Here is a 23,424-nt window from a genome sequence, read left to right as displayed (position 1 = left end):
AGCGGTTACTAGTTTTGGAAATGGCAGCCCAGGGTGTGTAGAAGAAAAAGAAACGACTGCCAAAGACAAAATGGATGTTATTTTTATTTGTGTAGACAGCACTTAATCATTGCAGCACTTTTCTTTTTTTGCTCATGGTGGCTGCAGTTGACACATTGCTTGTGATGTTATTAGGGGTGCACGATATCCATTTTTTGAAACCGATATCGATAAATTCCTGCTCCTCAAGGCCGATACAGATACGATAACCGATAATATATATATATATAATTTTTCGATGTATATTCACCTGAGTTTTTGAACACCTGTAGGTCAAAAATACTAGTGGTTGATTCAGCATAGATTTGCCTTTGACCGAACCAGAATTTTCATGATGACATGAACATTATTATAATGAACAAAACAAAGACAATAACAAAGCTTTGCATACTGGAAAAACAGGAGCGGAAACAAACGCACACATCCCAATCCGACACCGTGCCAAAAATATTATTAATAGGGCCGATAATATATTATGTTTTCGGATTTATTGGGATGACGTCATAATTCCTATTATCGGACCAATAATTATCGTGCACCTCTAGATGTTATACATGATCAAAATTTATATTGACTTGCTCACCCACATATTTTTGGAAATGGGGAGATTACAATGTTCCACATATCTTTATACAAATAAATTAAAAACAAATGGGGGAAAAATGTATTTTGTCCAACTAAAAATGGCATATTTTAATCTCTTTGTGTAGGTCAAGTTTGGAAACATAACATTCAAAACAGATGTCTGCCCCAAATCCCTCAATCCGCAGTGGAACTCGGAATGGTTCAAATTTGAGGTAAAGCCTTAAATGAAGTACCGTATTTTTCGGACTATAAGTCGCAGCTTTTTTCATAGTTTGGCTGGGGGTGCGACTTATACTCTGGAGCGACTTATGTGTGAAATTATTAACACATTTTTATATCATTTCACATGTTATTATAGCGTTTGGGAGTGACACTGATGGTTTGGTAAACTTGTTAGTCAGATAACTATACCATAAAAAACATGCTAACTCTTAATACCTATGTTATGTCAACATACCGGCCACGTTCGCATTTCGTTGTTCATGCATTATGTAACATTATCATACTGTACACTTACTCAACATGTTGTTCTCTATTGTATTTTTAATTTAAATTGCCTTTCAGGATGACATATCTGTTCTATGTGTTGGATTTTATCAAGTAAACTTCCCCCAAAAATGCGACTTATACTCCAGTGCGACTAATGTTTTTTTCCTCTTCGTCGGGCATTTTATGGCTGGTGCGACTTATACTCAGGTGTGACTTATAGTCCGAAAAATATGGTATTTGTTTAAACATATGCTGCTTTATTGTCTATTGTTTTACATTTAGAACATCACCAACAGTGCAGCCTTCAACTCCAAAAGTTAGAGCCATTAATATAAGATTTTTGACATCTATTCATCGAATGTATAAAATTTGCTGCTGATCTCTCCTGACACACTAATTTTATTTATTAAATGGTTATGACATCTTCATCACTGTTCCTTTTGGTGTGTAGGTTGATGATACGGAGTTGCAGGATGAGCCGCTGCAGATCACAGTGTTGGACCACGACACATACAGTGCAAACGACGCCATCGGAAAGGTTTACATTGACATTGACCCGCTGCTGTGCAGTGAGGCCGCTTCTGTCATCTCAGGCTGGTTTCCTATCTACGACACCATCCACGGTAGTCAAGTTGCAGTTGAGTGTTACTCCATATGGTTGTGTCTCATATCCTTTGTTCTATGCCTTATGTTGTCAGGTATCCGTGGGGAGATTAATGTCCTGATCAAAGTGGAGCTCTTCAATGACTTGAACCGCTTCAGACAATCCTCCTGTGGAGTCAAGTTCTTCTGCAGTGTGTTTTGACACTTTTACTTTACTTTATAGACTTCAATCTATTCAGATGTGATATGTTTGTATTTTGTTACAGATTGTCAGCACATTTTGGTTCTCATTCCTTTATAATTACATATCAACAGTTTAAAAAGGGGGGCAAAGGAGAGAAGTAATGTGTGTTCCTATCACTTGTGTGTGACAGCCACCTCTATACCGCGTTATTACCGGGCAGTGATGGTCCATGGCTTTGTGGAAGAGCTTGTGGTGAACGAAGACCCCGAATATCAGTGGATTGACCGCATTAGAACACCTCGAGCGTCTAACGAAGCTCGTCAGAGACTCATTTCACTCATGTCCGGTAGGAAAATGAATGTTATGTCTGTCTTGGCACCCTTTATTTCCAGCCCGTTGTTAGCGTGTCTCTATGTTTTGATAGGGGAACTGCAGAGGAAGATAGGTCTCAAAGTGCTCGAGATGGGCGGGAATGCAGTGGTGGGCTATTTGCAGTGTTTTGACCTGGAGGGTGAGTCGGGCCTGGTGGTACGGGCCATAGGTACCGCTTGCACTCTGGAAAAAGTCTCCGCTGGAGGTGCGCCCACCACTGCCACCGCCATCACACACACGCACCCAAGCACAGCTCCCACCTCCAATGCCTGTAATTCCCCTTCTAAGGACGGAAAGGAGTGAGTACCAGCCGAGCATGACGTGCAAGTGTGTTAAAATTGGGGGAGAAATAGTGAGCATGGGATGGAGTGTGTGTGGACCAAAAGCCTGTCTTGCAGGTTTTTTGTCCCAGTATTTTTTCTCCTGTATTGCATTGTGAAATGCACACAGCCTCTTGAAGACACATGTACAGTATACTAACATAACACAGACATACACACCAACAATTTCACTCTCACCCATATATATTTGCGAATGGCTTGCTTGCTCTCACCTCTGCATGTGTTTGTCTCATACTGTTTACTAAAAGTTGGGAATGTTTGGCTTTCCTGGGAAAATTTAGGGTAAATTTGAAATGATCATTAAACTCTACAAATTACCTTAACTCAATCGGTTCCATTAATGGTGATTTTTTTTTTTTTTTAATTTTTTGAACTGGGAAGAGCTGGCAGTGAATGATAGCTGCCACTTATTGTGAATTTTGCCATTCATCTCCTTTTCAGAAAATTGATTTTTTTAAAAAAGCACTGGAACCATAGACTTCATAATGTATTGATGGGAAAGGGGGCGCGGACCGATTCATAGGGGGCCTATCTCCATCAAATATGACCGAGTGGAAACACAGACAGAGAGCTTTTTCCGTTGAAAATTATTGAGAATAAATGCTTAAATCCCTGAATTCTTTATAGATATGGACGTAAAACAATCTCGATTCTTGGTTGAAACCAGAAAACCATGCAGGTAGCATTTATTTTACGTAAATATTGCGAACTATGAGGCTAGTCAATTAGGAAATTACCGTCCGCCACGTGTAAACGAAGAGCTTTTTCCCTTTTAAAGTTTTTGTGAATAAATGTTTAACCCCTGAATTCTTTATAGATATGGAGGTAAAACAGTCTCAATTCTTTGTTAAAAGCAAAAAAAAACGTGCAGGTCGCATTTGTTTTACGTAAATATTGCGAACTATGAGGCTAGTCAGTAAGGAAATTAGCGGCCGGCATATGTAAACAAAGAGCCTTTTCCGTTAAAAATTATTGTGATTAATGCTTAAACCCCTCAATTCTTTATAGATATGGACTTGAAACAGTCTCAATTGAAGGCGTTGTGCAGTGGCTGACGGATGTGTCCCGTCAATACAGTTATAAAGCCTGTGCTGGAACAGTGAAGAGTTTCATACATGCATTTCAAAATATACTCAAGGTCAAATTACATTTACCTGCAAAAGTGTATCAGTATTTTCCCCAGAATTTTCCCCAAAAGCCAAATGCCCCTCACTTTTTAGTAAGTACAGTATATATTGCACGTGTTTCGATTCGCTCTCTGTGGTCTGCTGCTGCACTGTGAAAGTATACAATATTGTGCTTATAGCCATGTGTCGGGGACTGAGACACCCCTGAATCATACAAAGGGATGAGGAATTCAAGAACACAGCATCATTTGAGTATTTTCGCCTCTTGTAATCAGTTTAATTCTATCAAATTTCATTACAGTGGCTTGGGGTGAAAGGCAGCACCAGTGTTCAATTGCTAAATTTCACTATTGCACAAAATTATTTGAAAATTTGAGGTATTTTTTTCTGAAATGATTGTTGCCCTGTAACCACTGCAAGATAATGTCTCACTTTTGGTAACGGCCAGGTAGTGTTTGCATCCTTGTCTGCATGTGACTCACTGTACTATGAGAGAGTGTATGAACACACGTGCTTGTCCTTTTCCACCCTCTCTCTCTCACTTGTCTTCTGTGACGATGTGCTGTAGGGTGTTTTGTACCTCTTTCTTTCCTTCCTCCTCTCTGGCTGCACGAGGACTGACACAATTTGTACTGTGTGTCCAACACGACTGGTTGTCCCTTTTTCTCTTCATCCCACTTTCCCTCTCTCTCTCTTCCTCTCCCTGTGTGTCCGTACACATCGGTCCAGGTCTCCCTTAGCCCACGGATGCCGCTCCACTCACAACAGCCCTGTGCATTCAGCGTGCAGTGTGCAGAGACTGTCCCAGAACTTCTCTGTGTCTGTGCCCACACTCATCTTTTCTGGTATGCAGAAGCAGGGAAGGAAGGAAGTCAGTTTAGCGAAGTACATGCATACCAAGTTTTTTTTAATTAAATATTTTAACTAGGGCTGTCAAACGATTAAAATTTTTAATCGAGTTAATTACAGCTTAAAAATTAATTAATCGTAATTAATCGCAATTAATCGCAATTCAAACCATCTATAAAATATGCCATATTTTTCTGTAAATTATATATATATTCTGTAAAATAAATTGTTGCAATGGAAAGATAAGACACAAGATGGATATATACATTCAACATACGGTACATAAGGACTGTAGTGGGCATTTCACTCTACTGTCATTTAAATCTGTCTATGCTGTCCTCACTCCAAAGCGTCTACTTTTTCCAAAGCTAGACAGCTAGTGAACGACGCCTTAATAATTAGACTTCTTCCTTTTTCATCTGATTTATTAATAAAATGGCCTCGAACCATTGTCCTCTTTAGACCGTCGTAAAACTACAAAATAAAAGTACACAAGCATTGCATTAGCAACAACGTTAGCTTAGCACGCTATACAGGTTCACTAAACATAAACAAAAAGCGTCTCATACAAAAAATATAACATTTCGCTTACTAACATAATATGTACATTCTTTACAACAACCATACTTACGGACAAATCTTGTCCAAGGATCATATAAGCACAACATTATCAGCCCGAGACATCGTGCAGCCGTAATGAAGAAAGAAAAGAAGAAAATAATAAACCATGTCGCAAAGCGACCACAAGAGTTAGCTGTATGACAGCGCAAAAAGCCTTGCTGTAAAACTTACTAAAAGGCAGAATACTTTCTGAGCGGGACATGTGCGTTAATTGCGTCAAATATTTTAACGTGATTAATTTAAAAAATTAATTACCGCGCGTTAACGCGATAATTTTGACAGCCCTAATTTTAACCATTTCAAAATACAGTATATGGTGAGGAAAATATTACCCTTTTTGTGTTGTTATTGAATACAAAAAAGAAGAAAAGGAACAATGTGAACTATTAGTGTTAAATATGTTGCGGTTGGTTGCAAACTCTTCTTCTTTTTTATTTTGGTGATTGACCTCTGGGACGCGACACGTTATAGAACACCCAAAACAAACCAGTTGTTCCTATTTTGTGCCCAGCTACAGCATAAGCTTTGTAGTTGGCTATTGTTTTAATTCATGCGACAATCACAGCTCAGGCTGACTATGCATTGACCACCCATGTAAGGATTTACCATCATATACGTTGTATTTTCATCACGTTTAGCACTTTCTTTTATAAACTTCATTGTTCTCCAAATAGTGAAGAATTACTCATATAATGCCACAGTAATCGCTCAAAATAACCTTTGACAACCCCCACTAACAGGCTTTTGCTGACATAAATCCCAATTCTAAGAAAATGTGCACATTTGGCCTGATTCTTAGTTTGTGTGTATTTCGCTAAGTTTAGGGGATATTTGATCTTGTCATATGCATACAGTATATGTTAGGCCTGCACAATATATCATTTGAACATCGCAATGCGCGCATGTGCAATAGTCGTATCGCAGGATGTGCAATTGTTTTTTTTTTTCTTCATAAAAGCAGCAAATGTTCAGAGACATGGCCTCCTGGATCCCTTTCTTCAGAGCTGGGTAAAGAAGCCACAAATGGTACTCAAGTAAGAGTAGCGTTACTTCAAAATAATATTACTCAAGTAAAAGTAGTCATAATCCAAAAAGTGTACTCCAGTACAAGTAAAAAACTATTCGGTGAAAAGAATACTCTAGTAACGAGTAACATCGTAAGTAACAGCTTACGTGATTGAACAGGCTTGCTTCATCATAGGACAGCAAGCTTGAGTCTGGTATAATGGAGTCATGTGTTTATTGTTGCGACATCTCATTGGTGAAACTGGTGGAGCTACTGTTGGCATCTCTGACAAAAATAAAGTCGTCATGTAGAATAAAGACGAAAAATCTAACGACTCCAGTGTAGCCTAAAGTAGCGGAGTAGGAGTAGTGTTTCTTCTTCATAAATCTACTCCAGTAAAAGTAAAAAATACCTTTTTCTCAAAAAGTTACTGAAGTAAATGTAACGCGTTACTACTATGGGTGCACGTTATCCATTTTTTGAAACCGGTATCGATAACTTCCTGCTCCTCAAAGCCGATACCGATATCGATAACCGATAATAAATATGTAATTTTTTAAATGTATAACCTGAGTTTTTGAACACCTGGAGGTTTCAAAAAAAAATTTTTTTTTAAACTAGTGGCAGATTCAACATAGATTTGCCTTTGATCTCATCAGATTTTTCACAATGACATGAACAAAACAGTGCGTTTCACTTCTGCACTGCCCGACAGCCAGCTAAGAATGAATGCACTTCCATAAACCACAAGGCTTGGTCTTTTCTTGCTTTTATGGGAAGACACTCGTCTTAATATTGTGAAAGTACAACAGAAAAATACACATAGTCAATACTCAATATACAACAAACTGCACAATACACAACTATTATATGTATAGCATAGCACACTAGCTTGAGCTACTAAAGCATTGGCTGGCTTCTATAACACAACTTATGAAGTTCTGTACATATGACCCTTCACCACAGAAGTAAACATATATTGCACATCCATATGTAATAGTAAACATGAAATACTTACATATATTTCCGAGGCGGAAACGTAACAGAAAGCATTCACGACTGTCAGTGCTACTGCTAGACACCGCAGTGTGTAAGTGATTGAACCAAACTACTGTAACAAAAAATAGATGCAGTGAATTATTCTGACCAGCAGGTGGGAGCAATGGCCCGCAAATGGTCAACGGAGTTCCCATATTAGTGTGTAAAGTGTAAAGCCAGAACAGTGCATATTAGCGGTCGTATTATAAATGTTAATGGATTTATTGGGATGACGTCATAATTCCTATTATTGGACCAATAATTATCGTGCACCAGTAGTTACTACCCACCTCTGCCTTTTATACACAGCAATCTTTTATCATCCACAAATTAACCCCCTTACCCTGGAATAAATGGTATTATATGAATACATTGTGGTCATGGTGAGTCAACCGTAATATCTATCCAAATTCGTTTTAGTATCGCAGTATAAATCGCAAACCCTCAAAAAGTCGCATTGTCAGTTTTTTCCAATATCGTTCAGCCCTAGTATATACTGTAGTTTTATTACTTGATGAAAAGGTCAAGGAATGCATTATGTTATGGGCCAGGTACCAGCTTCATATCTCGCCACCCCCCAAATGCATTTATCAGCTTTATTTGCTTTAATTATGGTGCTACACTGAAACATACAGAGGGTTGTTTTGGATTTTCATAGCACAGTTAGCACTCATGGCAAAACGTTTTCAGTGGTGCAATGGATTGATTGAGATTTCAATCACTGTTTATTCTAAGTAATGACCAGTGGAGTTAAAAAATGTTAGGCAACACTCAGAATGATTTTGTTGAAAAGTAGTTTTGAAAGTGTGCAACTTCTTATATTATTCAAAAACAGCTTTTCAGTGGGAAACCCCAAGATTTGTCTTGATTTCAAGACGAAGGGAAAGAGTGGGTGTCTTCTAATGCAGTCATCAAAATCCAAATGGACCAATTTTTGCAGCAAAACAAAACAAAACAATAACATCACTTTTAAGAATATAATAGCTTATATTTCTAATCTTTTCAATTGAATAAGCCTATAGTTTGGGGGGAGAAATCAAAGGAAAATCTTTGGAATCTGTTTTTATTTGCATTTTACATGAAGTCAAAGCTTTTGTTAGAATTGGGGTTTTGACAACCATCTATAATTATAGTGTAACTGCCGCTTATATTGTTCAGGGTTACAGAAAGCTGGATCTTAAGCTGACTTCAGGTGAAAGTCAGACCATTGACTGGTCACCAGTCAATCTTTTTTTTTTTTTTTTTAAAGTATATTAAGTTAGACAGTCACTCACAAATCCATTGAATGGAACGTGAACCCATGCTGCCGACACAGAAGTCCGGCAAGAGAATGGTTACGCCAAACAAACTTGTAAAGCATTAAAATTCGTCCAAAAATAGTGCTTCAATACAATATCCTCAGGATCTGTCTAGATATTTCTCGTTTACCCATATTAATTCAAAATGATTAGTTTCCTGTATTTTTTTTTTTTTTTTTTTTTTTTTTTTTTTTTTTTTTTTTTTTTTTACAAAGTCACTATATATTTTTTCAAAATCAGCAATGGAAGCAGGATTGTAGAGTACTATAATAATATGATACAATATGAATTATAAATATATGATAGATCCTATAGCTAAGCATTGTGCTTCACGCCACTGGGACACGTGCTTCAGTCGTCTTATTGTGTTTGATTGCTTTTTTTTTTAATTGTGTGTTTCTGTGTCTTTGTGTTTTTAATTTTGCTTTTCACGCTTGCTTTTGTTCTTTTTAATTTGTTCTTCAGCCATGTGTAGCACCTCAAACGCACGTCTTGCACAAACAAACACAGCACATAGAAAATATTTGTCCACTCATTCACATTCACACAAACCGGGTGAGGCTATGACTGATGAGTGTGTGTGTCATATTCTCCCGCCAGGCCGGTTTTTGGTGAGGATCTCCCCTCGTCTTCCGGCCCGCCCACCCCTTTCAGAGCTCTTCCCACCTCCCCTTTCTCTCCTTCCCCTTTCTGTCCTCCCCAAGCCAGTCGCCAGTCCTCATCATCAGACACAGACCTCAGTTTGACGCCCAAGACGGGTAAGCACATGAGGCAGCACTCCCATAAGCAAGCATATGCCCCATCACTCACTCAAACACACACACCTACACAAACACCCCCAAACACAGCTCAAACACAACACTGAAGTGCTTTTCTGGATCCACCCATGTTTACAGTTTATTTTTTATTATCATTTCTTTATGTGATGATCATATTATATCATTTTTGCACATTAGTTTGTCACGTGATCCATCCCCTGTGGTGATGACACACAACCTGTATTTGTATTAGTTTTGTTTGTTTGTTGTGTTCAGTTCATAGAAGCACAGTGTCTCTTCGGTACAATATGACCGAATTAGTCAAAAGGGTAGTCCTTTGTTTAGTGCAGCCAGATAGCTGTTCTACCTTTTCCACTGCGCACTTACTCAATCTGTCTCTCTTCCCCCTTTTTTTCAGTAGCTAAAAACAGCAAAAGTATTAGGCTCTGTGCTTAAATGGAAAGGAAACACCTTTATCATGTGCATCCCAGCAAAAGAATCTTGTTTAATAAATTGAAAAACACATTTTACTTTTCTGGTGTGTAATAGTGGATAAAAAATGCAAAAAAACAGCCAGTATTTCCAGGAGGTGGCCAAAGACATTGGGGCGGACATTTCGTCAATGGTGGTACTGTTTTGGCCGATTAAATGAGAGTCTCCCGAATCCCAACACAAGTTAGAGTTAGAGTTCTTTGGTAAAAAACTTGGAGGCCATAAATATAAAAGAATGACAATAAGCAAGCAAGGTGGTAACTGAGCTTACTCAGCTGCGCAACGTTATCACGTATAGTGGTACCTCGACATACAATCTTTTTAACATCCAACTTAAATATAACTCGTCATTTGTCTCGACATATGACGACATGCTCGAAATACGATTATTTATGACAGTGTCACAATTTCATTGTTTTCACACAAGACGAACGCATGGCAGATTTTCTAGTGAGAGAAATTAATATGGGTCCCAAGAAGTTTAATGCAGGCGGTGAAAAAAGGAAAAAGGTGACGCTTACCATTGAAATGAATGGAAATGATAGAAAAATATGAACGTTGTGTGCGAGTCATTGAATTGGCTCGACAATACGGCCGTCTGGAATATGTATACGATCTATGATGGTCCTCCTCCGACCTCTGTTCGCCAGTCTTTATAAGTAAAGGTGACAATTATTATTATTGTAACATCAGCAAGGAAGTCGTCAGCTTCGTCAGGTTTTTAATCATTAGTTTCAGAGCCACTGTGTGCCGTAGCTGATGCCAAGAACAACATGAAAAGAAAGACTTAAAAACTCTCCTGGACGTCCCTCGTTCTTTCGTCAGGCACACGGTGTGTTCAGGAGCAGCATGCAAAACACAACCGCCACATTAGAACCCGGCTCGTTGAATTATGTTTCTTATAATTCTTATTTGTATTTATAATCTATTTGTTTTGCTATGTGTAATTGCTATTTGTGATTGTAACTGCACTAATTATGAAGGATTCAGCGTAGGTTTTTGGGCTGTGGAACGAATTAATAGAATTGTAATGTATTCTTATGGGAAAATCCCGCTCGACATACGACTATTTCGACCTACAAACCAGGTCCTGGAATGAATTAAATTCCGTAAGCACCATTGTATTCTTAGGCTGGTGCACAAACCCTTCAAACCTTATGTCAATTCAGTCTTAAACTGAGTACTGTTGTAAGATTTAAGTAGAGCTAAGACAAAATTAAGCAGTCAGTGGAAAAGTAACATTGTTTATCCCCAAAATATCCACCTTCTTACTTCCTGAATGTCTTTCCTTCTCATTGCTCTTGACTTCCCGCTTGTCAGAGGAGCCCCTGCCCATGAGGCTCAGGCCAGGCATTTTCCTCTGCCCCAGCTCCCCTGTCCTCTCCACGTCTTTCTCTAGCTCAGCGTGCGGGGGTGCTTCAGGGTCCTCCCCGAGAAACACCATCCTGCCCCCTCCCTCGTCCACCCACTCTGACTCTGCCTTGCTGAGAAAGAGTGTGTCCTTCACGGAGGACTTTCTGCTGGCGGCCTCTGGTACAGCTTGGCTGCTGTGTGTCATTTTTGTCACGGAATTGCGATAACACCACAGTGCAAGTGCCAACTGTACACTCACCATTAATTTAGCCAGTGTTTTCTAACAGGATGATTTGCACCTACATTAGTGTGCCACAGGAAAAAATCCAATTTTGTTTAATTTGTTTAAAAATTCCTATTTATCACACACAAAAAACCAACATGGTGACGTGCAAAATAATTGGGATCGAAGAAGATAAAGTTAACATCACCATCACCATTTATATAACTGAGTAAATGTCAAACTATGTAAATTTCTGCATAAATTAAGACAACTTAATAAAAATTTATAATGCATTGTGATATTTTTAAATGTAAACACAATGCAGCACAGATATATTTGGGTTTTTGGGTGAAATTTTAGAACAAATCTAAAATGCATAATAACCTTGACAGGCGAATTTCGTTTTATGTTCGCTAAACCTTTGAATGCAAAAGATTAACTCCAACATTTCAGTAATTTTTGCATAAATTTATGTTCTCTGAGCCGTATGGCAATATTCACAACAATAACCTGTATTTTTGTGATTTTGTGAGTGTGCCTTGACTCACTTAAGGAGGGAAAATGTTGATCTAACATCTCACTTGCTTACTGAAAGAAGTCTAGTTTCCCAGTATGGCATGATTTTCTACCCACTCTTCACCTTCAAAGCTAAGTAGTAAAAGCTTGCACGAGGTCAGACACGGAACTGGTATCCTCAATTGTGTGTTTAATAGTTGCCCTGTCTTGACCTAACATTTATGTTACTGGGTTGTCAATGCGGATGGCTTGGAATGGGTTCTGCAGTGATGTGAGACTCTTTCTTCTGTGACCAGGAATGGGCAGCGGGGGCAGTGCCGGCAAAGAGGCGGGACCCCTAAAGACGCTGCTCAGACAGCAGACGCAGACGGCTCTGGAGCAGAGGGTATGGCAATGAGTCATTATTACAAATACAGGAGGACACTGATGGTTTGATTTATGGCTAGGCGATTCATTCAAGTTTATGATTCCTGCCAACAGTAAAAACATGGCTGTGAACAAAAAACTCAGACTACATCTAACTAACAAACAACTACAACAAGCTTTATTGTTTTTTTAACATTGTTTTTCGAATGACCACAGTGGATAGTAATCGCCGAGTCCCAGCTTTTTTGGAACGTGCTTTAGCCATAAAATTTGTAGTTAATGTTTATTTGCTAAAAACAATCAGGTTTATCGGTTTGAACATTGAATATCATGTCTTGTGTATTCAATTAAATATAGGTTGAAGATGATGTGTAAATCATTATATTCTGTTTTTATTTATATTTAACACAACGTCCTTGCTTTTATTGAAATTGGGGTTGTAAATGTTAACAAACAAAAATACAATTAAAAGGATTATAAAGTATTGGGGGAAACACTGGGGTTATAAAAGGCCATATCGCCAAGCTTGAATTTGATTTGGCAAGACCCAGTCTTGCAAAAATAGCATTAGAAATACACAGGTCAAGATCTGGTTTCCTTTTAAAGTTTTTTTTCTTTTAAACGGGGCGTGGTTGTTTGCAAGAACAAACCATTTTTCCTTCTCTGTCCTCTCGGCCACCTGTGCTACTCAGGGAGCGTCCTGCTCTGGGTTGTATTTAAACGCCAGGGTATGTCGCATCTTTGTCACTCTTTTCTATACATTTCCCTGTAACACCCTGACTAGCTGATGGCCAAAATCACATATTCCTAGCCTGCCATTCACTCTCCTTTGCTATTAGGGTGGAAGGTGGGAGAGGAAATTGCGTGGCCTTAAAGTTTGAAAGGGTGTGAGACTGTGTTTTTGACTCCCTTCCCTCCCACTGTCCAGTTTACCCGTGTCTTCTGGACTTTTCCCCTCCTGAAAGGAATGAGCACGCTCACTTCCATCAACTCATTTTTGCATATCTCAGAAACTGAAGAGCTGTGAGTCATGTTTAGTGTCCCATTTTCCATGGCGGATTAGAGGATGTTAAAATATTGTTTTCCTAATAATGTTTGCTCATGACATGTGCACTTTACTGTTTTGTCTATCTGACAAATTGTAATTATCATTTCAACATAGAGTGAATACCATGAGGCTGCTCTGGTATTTCAAACATACGGTTTTGTTTGTCTGATATTAGACAATACAAAATTTTAGGTGTACTTTGTCAATCGTACAGTCTTTCTGATCTAGTTGAAACATCGGTGTGGTTTGGCGGCGGTGTCAATTTTGCATGGGGGGGTGCAAACTAGTTGCATGTTGGCACGTTCCTATCCTAAACTGACTCATTTAGTGTGGTTTAGGTTTCCACCCTCTCAGACTTTACCCATTTAGAATCGGTTACAGTGAAAGGGAAGTAGCTTTATGATGGTAAATGAAACATTTCCATCCTAAACTGTAGGTTATTCACCCCCGACTAGCTGCCAATATCTATTACAAGAGCTGTATCAAAAATATCACTGGTCATAAACAGTAATTTTGTAGTGTTAGTTATTTGTTTCAATTGTTCAGTGTCATTCCAGATATGTAAACATTCAAATGAACATGGAACGTAACCTACATGGGAGTAGGCAGTCCAAAAATTTGAATAAGGCATCAAATCAGACTTTTCCATTTCAGACTACCACACTAATGAGCAACTTTGATACAGTTGTTGTATTTTATCTCATTAAAGACACAAATCGATTAGATGCATATAATAATAGCTATGGTTTACTCTACTGGTGTTTCTGTTATTTCTAGGAGTTCCCGTTCTTCACATTGACATCTTTCCCAACGGCCTTTCTGGTTCACGTTGGTGGAGTCGTTAGCGCTCGCTCGGTCAAACTGCTGGATCGCATACACAACCCTGGTAAGTCTCTGATTGTCAAAAGACAGGAAACATAAGTTAGACCGTCACTGAGTCCAATGTCTAGTCTTGTTTTTGTTAAACAGTTTTCCCCCTGTGTATCTTTCTACTTTGTGATGTGAAAGTCACAGGATGATAGTAATGAATGGGATACAGGTGAAAGTTGTTCTTGGTCACAGATAGAGGGCGTCTTTTAGCAGCATTAAAGGCAACAAACGCTAGCACTGCACAGCTTCAAAGGACAAGGCAACTGTCACCTTTTTTACTGTTTAGCTGGCCGTTTATGTGCAATGTGATAGCTCCCTGTTTTGTCGCCTGTTGTAATTTAAAATGTGTTATGATCCATGGAGGTGAGGCGCTATAATGTATAGTGGTGCATGGCTCCAGTGTTTTGCCTGCTGCTGTTGCTGCTTCTGTGTAGTGTTTTTGGCTTCAGCCAGCATTGGGCGAGCTTCCAGATTGTCTTCCTCATGCTTTGGTACTTCATCTGGTACACCTGCACAATGTGATTGGATCCAATGCGAGTACAGTTTCATCTTTTACAAAGATAAGCGGAACTCGAATGGAAATCTATGCACAGCTTTTCTGATACAGTATAATAAAGTTCTTCAGAAGTGCCCTGAACACTTGTTATTTATTTTTTAATTCAAGGAAATGAGTGAAATCTCAGTCCTGCATACAAATTTGGTGCAAACCATTTTAAATTTTATGAAAAAGAAAGGCATGTACGTGGGAACTCCATTTCCCTTTTCAGCAATGTAATTGAACTCCAAAGGTTGAACAGGCCAAAACCTGCTTTGGGCCACAGTTCCCCACTAGACATTCACGCTGATTCCTTTTAGTGTTTAAGATTTGTGTTTTAAAATGATGTATTTTGGCTGAATTTACTGAATTGGATGGGATTTGATTTTGCCGGTGTACCTAATAAAATGTCCAAAGAGTGTTTTGAGCACACCTTAGTAAGCTTAAGTTGAAAGCTTTCCAATTAGTCTCCTCTTTAATTTGCACAGCAAGCCCAACAATACTGTTAGGTAGGTTAAGTAATACTAGTTTACCTGTCTGAAGTCTTTGCTTTTTTTGTTGTAAAGGCTGAATTAGGACAAATATTTAGTACAGTCTTTGTTTTTTTATTTGTATTCTGGTTTCTTGTGAAATAACCTTTACAGGTATAGTTGCTGCTGATTGAATGGCAAAAAATAGTTCTCACTACTTAGGCGAGATTCCCTTGTTTCCAAACCCATCAAATGCAACATTTGTTGTAAATAGAAAGGATAATTTTCCATTGGCATTTGCAATTAGTTGTCAGGAAATCAATTTTTCGATTTGAAAAATAAACTGTCCTGTTATGCAATGTGGAAAGACATTTCATGTCCTTTTAACTCTTTGGATGTTGGAGCCTATTGTTGGTTTATTCAGCGGAATATAATACAGAAAGTCTTTGAATATTGTAATTTATAGCTCTTGTTATTTTGAAACTGTAATCCTTTTGCACCTGGAGGGTACATATCGTTTTCCCACATCTCTAATTTCCCCTTTGGCTTGTCATTCTTTTGTGTTTTGTCTGCACTGAATGCATAGAGAGTGTGATGTAGCGCTATCTTCTTACGTATCTATTAGTGTAAATGGAGTGCTGCTGTTGTGTTGTTGGACTGTCTCTTCTCTGTTTCTCTCTTTCTCTCTTTCCTGTACTAATGGTGTGTTCTGGCTCAGCCTTGGGTAACACGCGCTCATACAAACTGCTAGACTGGAATAGTGTCACGGCAGGTATTTCCCCCCTTTTAAAGCTCTCACTCATGAGAGTTTTGACAGCTCATTGATTTGGATGCTGGTTTTGTTGCCGATTTAAATCTAATTGGTGTCATACACATTTCAGTTATTTCCCTACATAAATCTCAGTGAGCTGTCATTTTCTCTCAATCTGTGTGAATGCGTGTGTGTGTTTGTGTGTGTGTGTGTGGAGCTGAGTCAAGCATGCGCAGTGCTCTCTCCCTCACCCAGCTTGGCCTGGTAAATCCTTCCGCACCCCCATCCAAACTTCTGACCCAGCTCATCCCGCTGCAGCGCTCCCTTAAAGTTGTCCTGACTTTGTTGTAATGCCTCCTCAAGCTGCATTGTGCCCCCGGCCCCCTCGCACTGTTGAAGTTTAGGAGCTCGACAAGTAAACACTGACCAGGCATGAGCACTCCTAACTCACTGGGCCGTATTCATACGGAGACGAGGAAGGAGCAGGTGGAAGAAAGGTCTGTCAGTTCAGGAAAATTGGAAAAACAAGGAGTGATTGGGATGGAAATAAAGATGTGTGGTTTTTGGGGCGTTAACGCTGATTACCATTGACTCTGGTGGATGAATATGGCCCTACTATGCCCATAAGCGTGCACATGGTCATGATTGTGCACGTTGGTGCCTGTGTGACAGTCTGCTTCTGGTACGCAGGAAGCTGCTCGTGGGCTTGATGCCTGACATTTTGTCAACATCCTTCATTTCATATTTAATTTCCCCCCTGCTCTTTCTCATGGACTCATTCTAATATTGCCACATTGTATGACAACCAGCATGTGGACCCACATGGTGCGACTCAATAATCTATTGTAACTGTCCTTTTTGTGATTGAAACAGGATTTGCAACTATTTCAAAGATTGTCAAGTTAAGATTGTTGGAATGACGAAAGAATGCGTGTCATTTGAACCAAGCCTCATGAGATCATTGAAACATACACATTCATGATGAAGGCTTAATTGTAGTCATGGTTGTATTATTTAAATAAGCGTTCATACAATCTAATTCTCAAAGTGACTGATTAAATGGAAAGAGGTAATAAAAAAGCATAATATTCAACACTTTAGTTTATACACACACTACATGGGTTCCTCAGTTTACGATAGACATGTTCCTTCAGCAGTCATGCAAGTCAAACTTGTATATCAGTCAGAATCAGTGTTTTTTAATAACGGTGTTTCCAATGGCGTTATATTTTTCAGTAGTGAGTAATCTAATTAATTTCTTTTCCCTTCATTGCAACACCGGTACCGTGACCGAGGATGTGAAGGGGCCATTACTACAATTTGGTTGAATTAAGTAGGAGTTGTCTGATTTTGTACACGTCGGCTTGCCTGCCTGCCCTAGCGAGAGCAGAGCGGGAGGGGGTGGTGACGCCGTTGCAATCGCGATGATGATTGGCTAGTTGGGAGGATCATGCCCTGCTTTACTGCACGCTCTGGCAAACACAACATGACCGCGATAATGGTGATAGGTCAGGGAATTTCAAAGGTAGCGTCTTCAAACTTGAATTATTTTCAGTATTTAATAATGTTACCTGGCGGAATATTTAGGTACAGTATAGTATTCTGTTTATTCTGCAGTAGGCCTAACATAGTTTCAGAGATGAGCTCTGGTTAATGGTCAGTTTACATTTGTGTTTTTTAACAGACTAATATATTTGACCCAAATAAATACCAAATGTTTTAAAATACTGTATAGTGTTTTTATTCTTCAATGAGTTAACGTAAAATTTTTTGATGTGAAACATGATATACAGTAGAATGTATAATGCAATAATGTGTAGAACATGAAAAGTAATGTCAGTTTGCTGAGGAGCTAATTACTCTTACAATGAGGTAACCGAGTTAGTAACTCAGTTGCCTTTTGGGAGAAGTAATTTGTAACTGTAAGTAATTACTTTTTTTAAAGCAAGATAACATTGGTCAGTATGTGCCGTAATCTATCACTACAATACACTAATTGAATAGTAAACCCGTATACTATCTTGTGCGTATTTGTGTAAAAACCTCTTGTGGACAATTAATATAGTACTATCAAATTATAAACATAAAGAACTGTTTTAACAGTGTTTAACTTCTTTTGCACTGAACCCACAAAATGTATATGAATAGTTAAGTGTTAAGATGAAAATATTCATCTTAGAAATTTACACTGAAAAAATACAAGAAATGGTTTGCAGATCATTTGATATGGCAAAAAAAAAAAAAAAATGCACTAGAAGTCTGCATGTACATGCTCATATAATAGACTTGCCGAAACGCCCTGAAAAACCCAGGTCAAATTTAGCTCCTCCTTGATTAACAAAGGTGTTCATTCATATATTTCTTTGGCAAAAAGATCCTACTTTTGTTTTATAGGTCTATGGCGCCACCTTGTGGTATCGCAGAGTGTTTTAGAAAGCGCATACAAATCTGGTGTGCTGGAGTCTGCGCTCCTTGACAATGAGTAGGTTATACTAGTATATACCCTGAACTGTTTGCCAGCCAGTTGCAGGGCACAAAGGGAAAAACAACCATTGACGTTCACAATAATGGAGATTTTAGACTGTTCAGTGAACCTACCATGCATGTTTTTGGAATGTCGGCGGAAACCAGAGTATTCAGTCCAAACCCATTTAGGCATGGAGAAAACATACAAAGTCCACAGAGAAGGCCAGTGCCCAGGTTTGAATCCTTGATCTCAGAACTGTGAGGCGATGTGCTAAGTAGTTTTCCACAACATCCTCAAAATGTCATATTTACTTATTTGTTTTAATAGGCTGAAGGCTTGTCAAGTTGCTACTCAGGTGGTTGTTTTTGTTCTTGTGGACACTTAACTTTGAAGTCCTAGTCATTCGTCATCCGTGAACCAATTGCCTTGGTAGCCATGTAACATGGGCTAGTATCTATCAATCCTCAGAGTCTATTTTTTATTTTTATTGTACTGGGGCTGATTAATTAATTTCAGACTTACTGGTGCTTGTGCTGCCGCTAGGTTGCGAGTTAGCCAGTTTTGGGCGTGCATACACTGCCTTCAGCCTGTAGTGTGCTGGGGCACACTCATGCTTGTTAAAATTCTAGACCATAATTTAAAAGAAAAAAAGTAGACGTAAAAAGTATGTTTTGAGCCTGTCTTCTTGTACCAGCCAACCACATATTCAGGGTATTCCCATTCGGAACTTCAAAATTTCATTAACTGAGGACCCGCTACATAAACTGTAACTGTGCAAGTATTTAAAGATAATTTTAGATAATTAACTTTTACATTTAACCTGCCTTCATCATTGCCATTGTCACTTTGTTTTACAAAATGATCGACATTCATTTTGTCCTGCTTTGAAAACACAGTGGTACTCCACAAATGACCAGAAAATACAAGTTGCCTGTTTATTTTCTGGTGCTGTAAGTAAAAATTGAGACCACACCAGAGAGATGTGTGTCAAATATCATGTTGGCATGATTTGCTATTTGACAGGCAGGTTTAGTGTGTCTCATAGACAATGAAGTTCAATTGTTTGATGACCAATTCATCCAATTAGTGGTTATTCATTTTTGGTTGAAAGATCATGTGCTTTTTCAGATGAGCCAGAGACCCGCGATGCCTGGTGGGAGGAGATTCGGCAGGAAATAAAGTCTCATGCCAAAGCTCTTGGTTGCCATGCCGTCGTGGGATACAGTGAGAGCACCAGTATTTGGTATGGACTCAATATTTTTCCCAATAAAATATATACTTTTGGCATCCATTTCTAATTTGCTTACTTTTCCTCAATTCCTTCACTCCACCATACTCAGTGAGGAGGTGTGCATCCTGTCAGCATCTGGTACCGCAGCCATCTTAAATCCTCGCTACATGCGCGAAGGCTGTTTAGATGCTTCAAGCGCGGAGCACAGGTGATTATGGTGTCAAGATTGACCTTTGTTGTTCTGCACAGTATAATGAGGAGTAATATGAGAGTGTTAAAGGAACACTGTCCACTGAAATATAAACACACAGGCTAGGATTTTAATATTGATACATACATATACAGTGGGGAGAACAAGTATTTGATACACTGCCAATGGGTTTTCCCATTGTGAGTGTATCAAATACTTGTTCTCCCCACTGTATATATATTTACAGACAGAATAGAATAGCCCTTTATTGTCATTATACAGTTGTACAATTAAACTTTGGAGCATCTCCCTTTACAGTGCAGGACAAGTAAAAATTTCGAAAGTGGCTTGCAAGTATAAAAGTATAAAATTTAAATAACTATAAAATATGTATGAGGTAGTCCTATGTTAAGGCAGTGCAAATAATTGAAGTGAAGTAGCAGCAGTTGACAGTGAAGGCATTGAATATTGCGCAAGTAAAAATCTTGAAATTGGCTTGCAAGAATAATAGTATAAAATTTAAATAAATATAAAATATGTATGAAGTAGTCCTATGTTCAGGCAGTGCAAATAATTGCAGTGAAGTAGCAGCAGTTGACAGTAAAGGCATTGAATATTTCACATTAATATTGCACGTAAATAAGTATTGCACATAGAATATGTGTGAATAGGAGTAGCAGAAGTTGACAGTGAGGCATTGAATATTGCACTTAGTAAGTATTGTACATAGTATGTTGCATGTAAATGAATATTGGACATTGGGCGATGTGGTGTTTGTTACATATGGCTGTTCAGGGTGGAGATGGCTTTAGCAAAGAAACTGTTCCTCAGTCTGTTTGTTCTTGCTTTTATACACCTATAGCGTCTCCCAGAGGGGAGCAGTTCAAACAGCCGGGAACCAGGGTGTGAGCTGTCCTTGAGGATGTTTAGAGCTCTGCTGAGGCATCGAGAGGAGTACATGTCCATCAGGGAGGGGAGAACAAGCCTCTTGAAGTCTTCCATAGTTATTGGGGTGAGGGCAACAGGACGGTAGTCGTTTGGGCACGATACTGGTGTCTTCTTGGGAACCAGAATGATGGTATCGGATTTCAGGCAGGTTAGAATAACTGCTTGGGACAGGGAGAGGTTGAAGTTCCTGCAGAAGATGTGGGACAGCTGGTCTACACATGCTCTGACTACTTTCCCTGGTACTTCATCCAGCCCCGCTGCCTACCTGTTGTTCACTGACTGTAAGAGGTTCCTCACATGAGGCTCCTTCATGATGAATGGGGGGGGGGGCTGGGTCCTGAGAGGGGTGGGGGCGGGGCTGGAGTGGGTGAGTTGCTGTGGTGGTTCAAACCAGGCGAAGAAGCAGTTCAGCTTGCCCGCCAGCGACTTGCTCAGGTGTCCTGGTGTGATGTCCAAGCCCCGGAAGTTGGTGATGTCCTGCAGGCCCCTCCACCCCTCTCATAGCCTGTTGCTTTTGAAGTGATAAATGCCAATTATGTTTTTTTGGGGGAAAAAAATGTCTTTTTGACATTAATGCCAGGGCTATGTTTTAATTCACTATTTGTACTATTATTATACTAGGTGTAGATTGTAGGCTGTCTGCTACAGTCAGGAAATATTGGAGCCACCTAGCCTAGCATTGCGTTTGCTACAACGTCACAACAACCACTCTTCCCTCTCAGTTTCTCTGACTTTTATGGCGTCATTCAAGCAAAGTAGTAACGCATAGTAACGCACATTGTCTCGTTGCCGAAACGGTGACAAAATCCGATCGGAGAAAAAAACTCGTAATGCACTAAAAACGTACAGATTCTGAACGTACGGCGTACACATTTAAAAATCTGTGCTCATTTGTACAAATTACGATGAAACCGTACAACTTGACAGGTATGGGTAAATGGTATCGGTGCCCTGTTTGTTGGTACTTGCCGATACCGATACCACCATTTCGTGCCGGATCGGCCCCCCTCTGCTGATACTGGTATCGGTGCATCAGTAGTATCGACTGTCATTTTTGGACTATAAGCTGCTATTTTTTTTCCTTTCATTTTGGACCAGGCGGCTTACAGTCCAGTGTGCCTCAAGTATTGTTTTTAAGGCTAATTAGCAGCATCTTTTTTGGATGGAAATAATGCATAATTGTGGACACCTGTGGCTTAATGTCCAGCATGATTTATTCAGTATATGCACGAATACAGTTTTTTTTGTCAAATTTGGTGGGTGCAGCGGCACCTTATGGTCTGAAACAGTACAGTGCTACAATAATAATTGTGAGCATTATCTTTGCAAAGCATCATTTTTGTAATATCTCCTTCATTGGATCTCGTTAAATTGTCCAGGTATATCTAATGTAAGGTGTCCATTGAACATAAATTCACTTATGTTGTCTGACAGCAAACTGTCACTTTTGCCAGGTTTGATGAGTCATCTCCCTCGGGTTGCAGCTTCTGCCACATACCATACGATGAGTTCAACATGCCTTTTCCTGCCCAGCTCACCTACTGCTACATCTGCAGACGACAAAAGGTCTGAACTGCATCCCAATTATTTTGCACTGTATAGATGTGTGTTCCAATCTGTTCATCGCTGCACGTGGATTTAATTTGGATTATTTTTGCTAGGTCCCCGATGTTTTATTCACAACTATAGACCTTCCATCAGAAGCAGCCATCACGGGGAAAGGTTGTCTCATTCAAGCAAGGTATGATACCTCAAAGCAACCTGGGAGGGCGATGGACGTGCATACAGTCATTGTTTGCATCAGTGCAGGTTAACGCTTGTTTCTTACTTAACAGACTATGCCGTTTGAAGAAGCGAGCCCAAGGGGAGGTGAACGCAACAGCCATCTCCAACCTTCTTCCTTTTATGGAATATGAACTTCACACACAGTTGATGAACAAGCTGAAGCTGCACAGCATGAACGCTCTGTTTGGGCTTCACATACAGATCAGCGTTGGCGAGAACATGTTGCTGGGTCTGGCTGTAGGTTCACTTTTTAATCAAAGTAACATCCTTCATGGCTCAATGTTGATTAATTTAACTCATTCACTGTCATTCTTAGTGACAGACATCTAATGCATTTCATCTGAGATGGCTGGTGTCAGAGCCGTTGACGGCGATAGACGTCCAATGCAATCGTTTGATCGCCACCAGCCCCTCCCAGTCCAAATGGACTGGAGGTCTATCGCCGTCAATGGCAGCTAATTAATAGAATTTATTGAATCAGAATTGTTCTTTGCAGAACGAACACTTTTCACCACAGATCCCTGGTGGGACTATATAATTTTTAAAATGACTTGCACAAAAGAATTTGGATTGAAAAGTTTCTTGGCTTGAAATATATATGGCGGAAAACACAGACAAGACTGAAAAAGCAGTTTCTGCTTTTGCACTCCTCTTTAAAAGAAACTGCTGTATTTTAAGCCAAAACAACTGTTGTGTTTGATTGATAGATTAATATGTCTATATGCTGCCACAGCAGATTCATGGTGCATTAAGCCCCCAAACTATTTTTAATTTGTCCATTTTGCCCTGAAAACCCCCGTTTACAGACGTCGCGCAACCGCTTTTGTTTCAACCCAGCCATAAAACGAAGGTAGTTCATTATATTTATT

General features: G+C 39.4%; 1 protein-coding gene across 17 annotated transcripts in view; it reads left to right on the top strand.

The window, feature by feature from the left end:
- c2cd5 (C2 calcium dependent domain containing 5) overlaps positions 1–23,424 on the top strand; it is a 45,328-nt gene that overhangs the window by 5,848 nt on the left and 16,056 nt on the right. For 6 of the 17 annotated variants that reach the window (XM_057836549.1, XM_057836548.1, XM_057836556.1 and 3 more), the window contains exons 3-18: positions 750–836; positions 1,565–1,736; positions 1,812–1,907; positions 2,091–2,246; positions 2,325–2,571; positions 9,153–9,310; positions 11,123–11,335; positions 12,191–12,279; positions 12,953–12,988; positions 14,086–14,194; positions 15,902–15,955; positions 19,530–19,644; positions 19,742–19,840; positions 22,225–22,336; positions 22,432–22,511; positions 22,606–22,792. In XM_057836549.1, the coding sequence (XP_057692532.1) occupies positions 750–836; positions 1,565–1,736; positions 1,812–1,907; positions 2,091–2,246; positions 2,325–2,571; positions 9,153–9,310; positions 11,123–11,335; positions 12,191–12,279; positions 12,953–12,988; positions 14,086–14,194; positions 15,902–15,955; positions 19,530–19,644; positions 19,742–19,840; positions 22,225–22,336; positions 22,432–22,511; positions 22,606–22,792 (2,010 nt within the window). Of the gene's footprint in view, positions 1–749; positions 837–1,564; positions 1,737–1,811; positions 1,908–2,090; positions 2,247–2,324; positions 2,572–4,469; positions 4,586–9,152; positions 9,311–11,122; positions 11,336–12,190; positions 12,280–12,952; positions 12,989–14,085; positions 14,195–15,901; positions 15,956–19,529; positions 19,645–19,741; positions 19,841–22,224; positions 22,337–22,431; positions 22,512–22,605; positions 22,793–23,424 lie in introns of those variants that run through there. The other 11 variants (XM_057836557.1, XM_057836560.1, XM_057836550.1 and 8 more) reach the window with 10 other exon arrangements.

Source organism: Corythoichthys intestinalis, chromosome 5 (genome assembly GCF_030265065.1).
Source record: "Corythoichthys intestinalis isolate RoL2023-P3 chromosome 5, ASM3026506v1, whole genome shotgun sequence".
Lineage (NCBI taxonomy): Eukaryota > Metazoa > Chordata > Actinopteri > Syngnathiformes > Syngnathidae > Corythoichthys > Corythoichthys intestinalis.
Note: the sequence above shows the minus strand (reverse complement) of the source record. Positions and strands in the feature narration are given on the sequence as shown.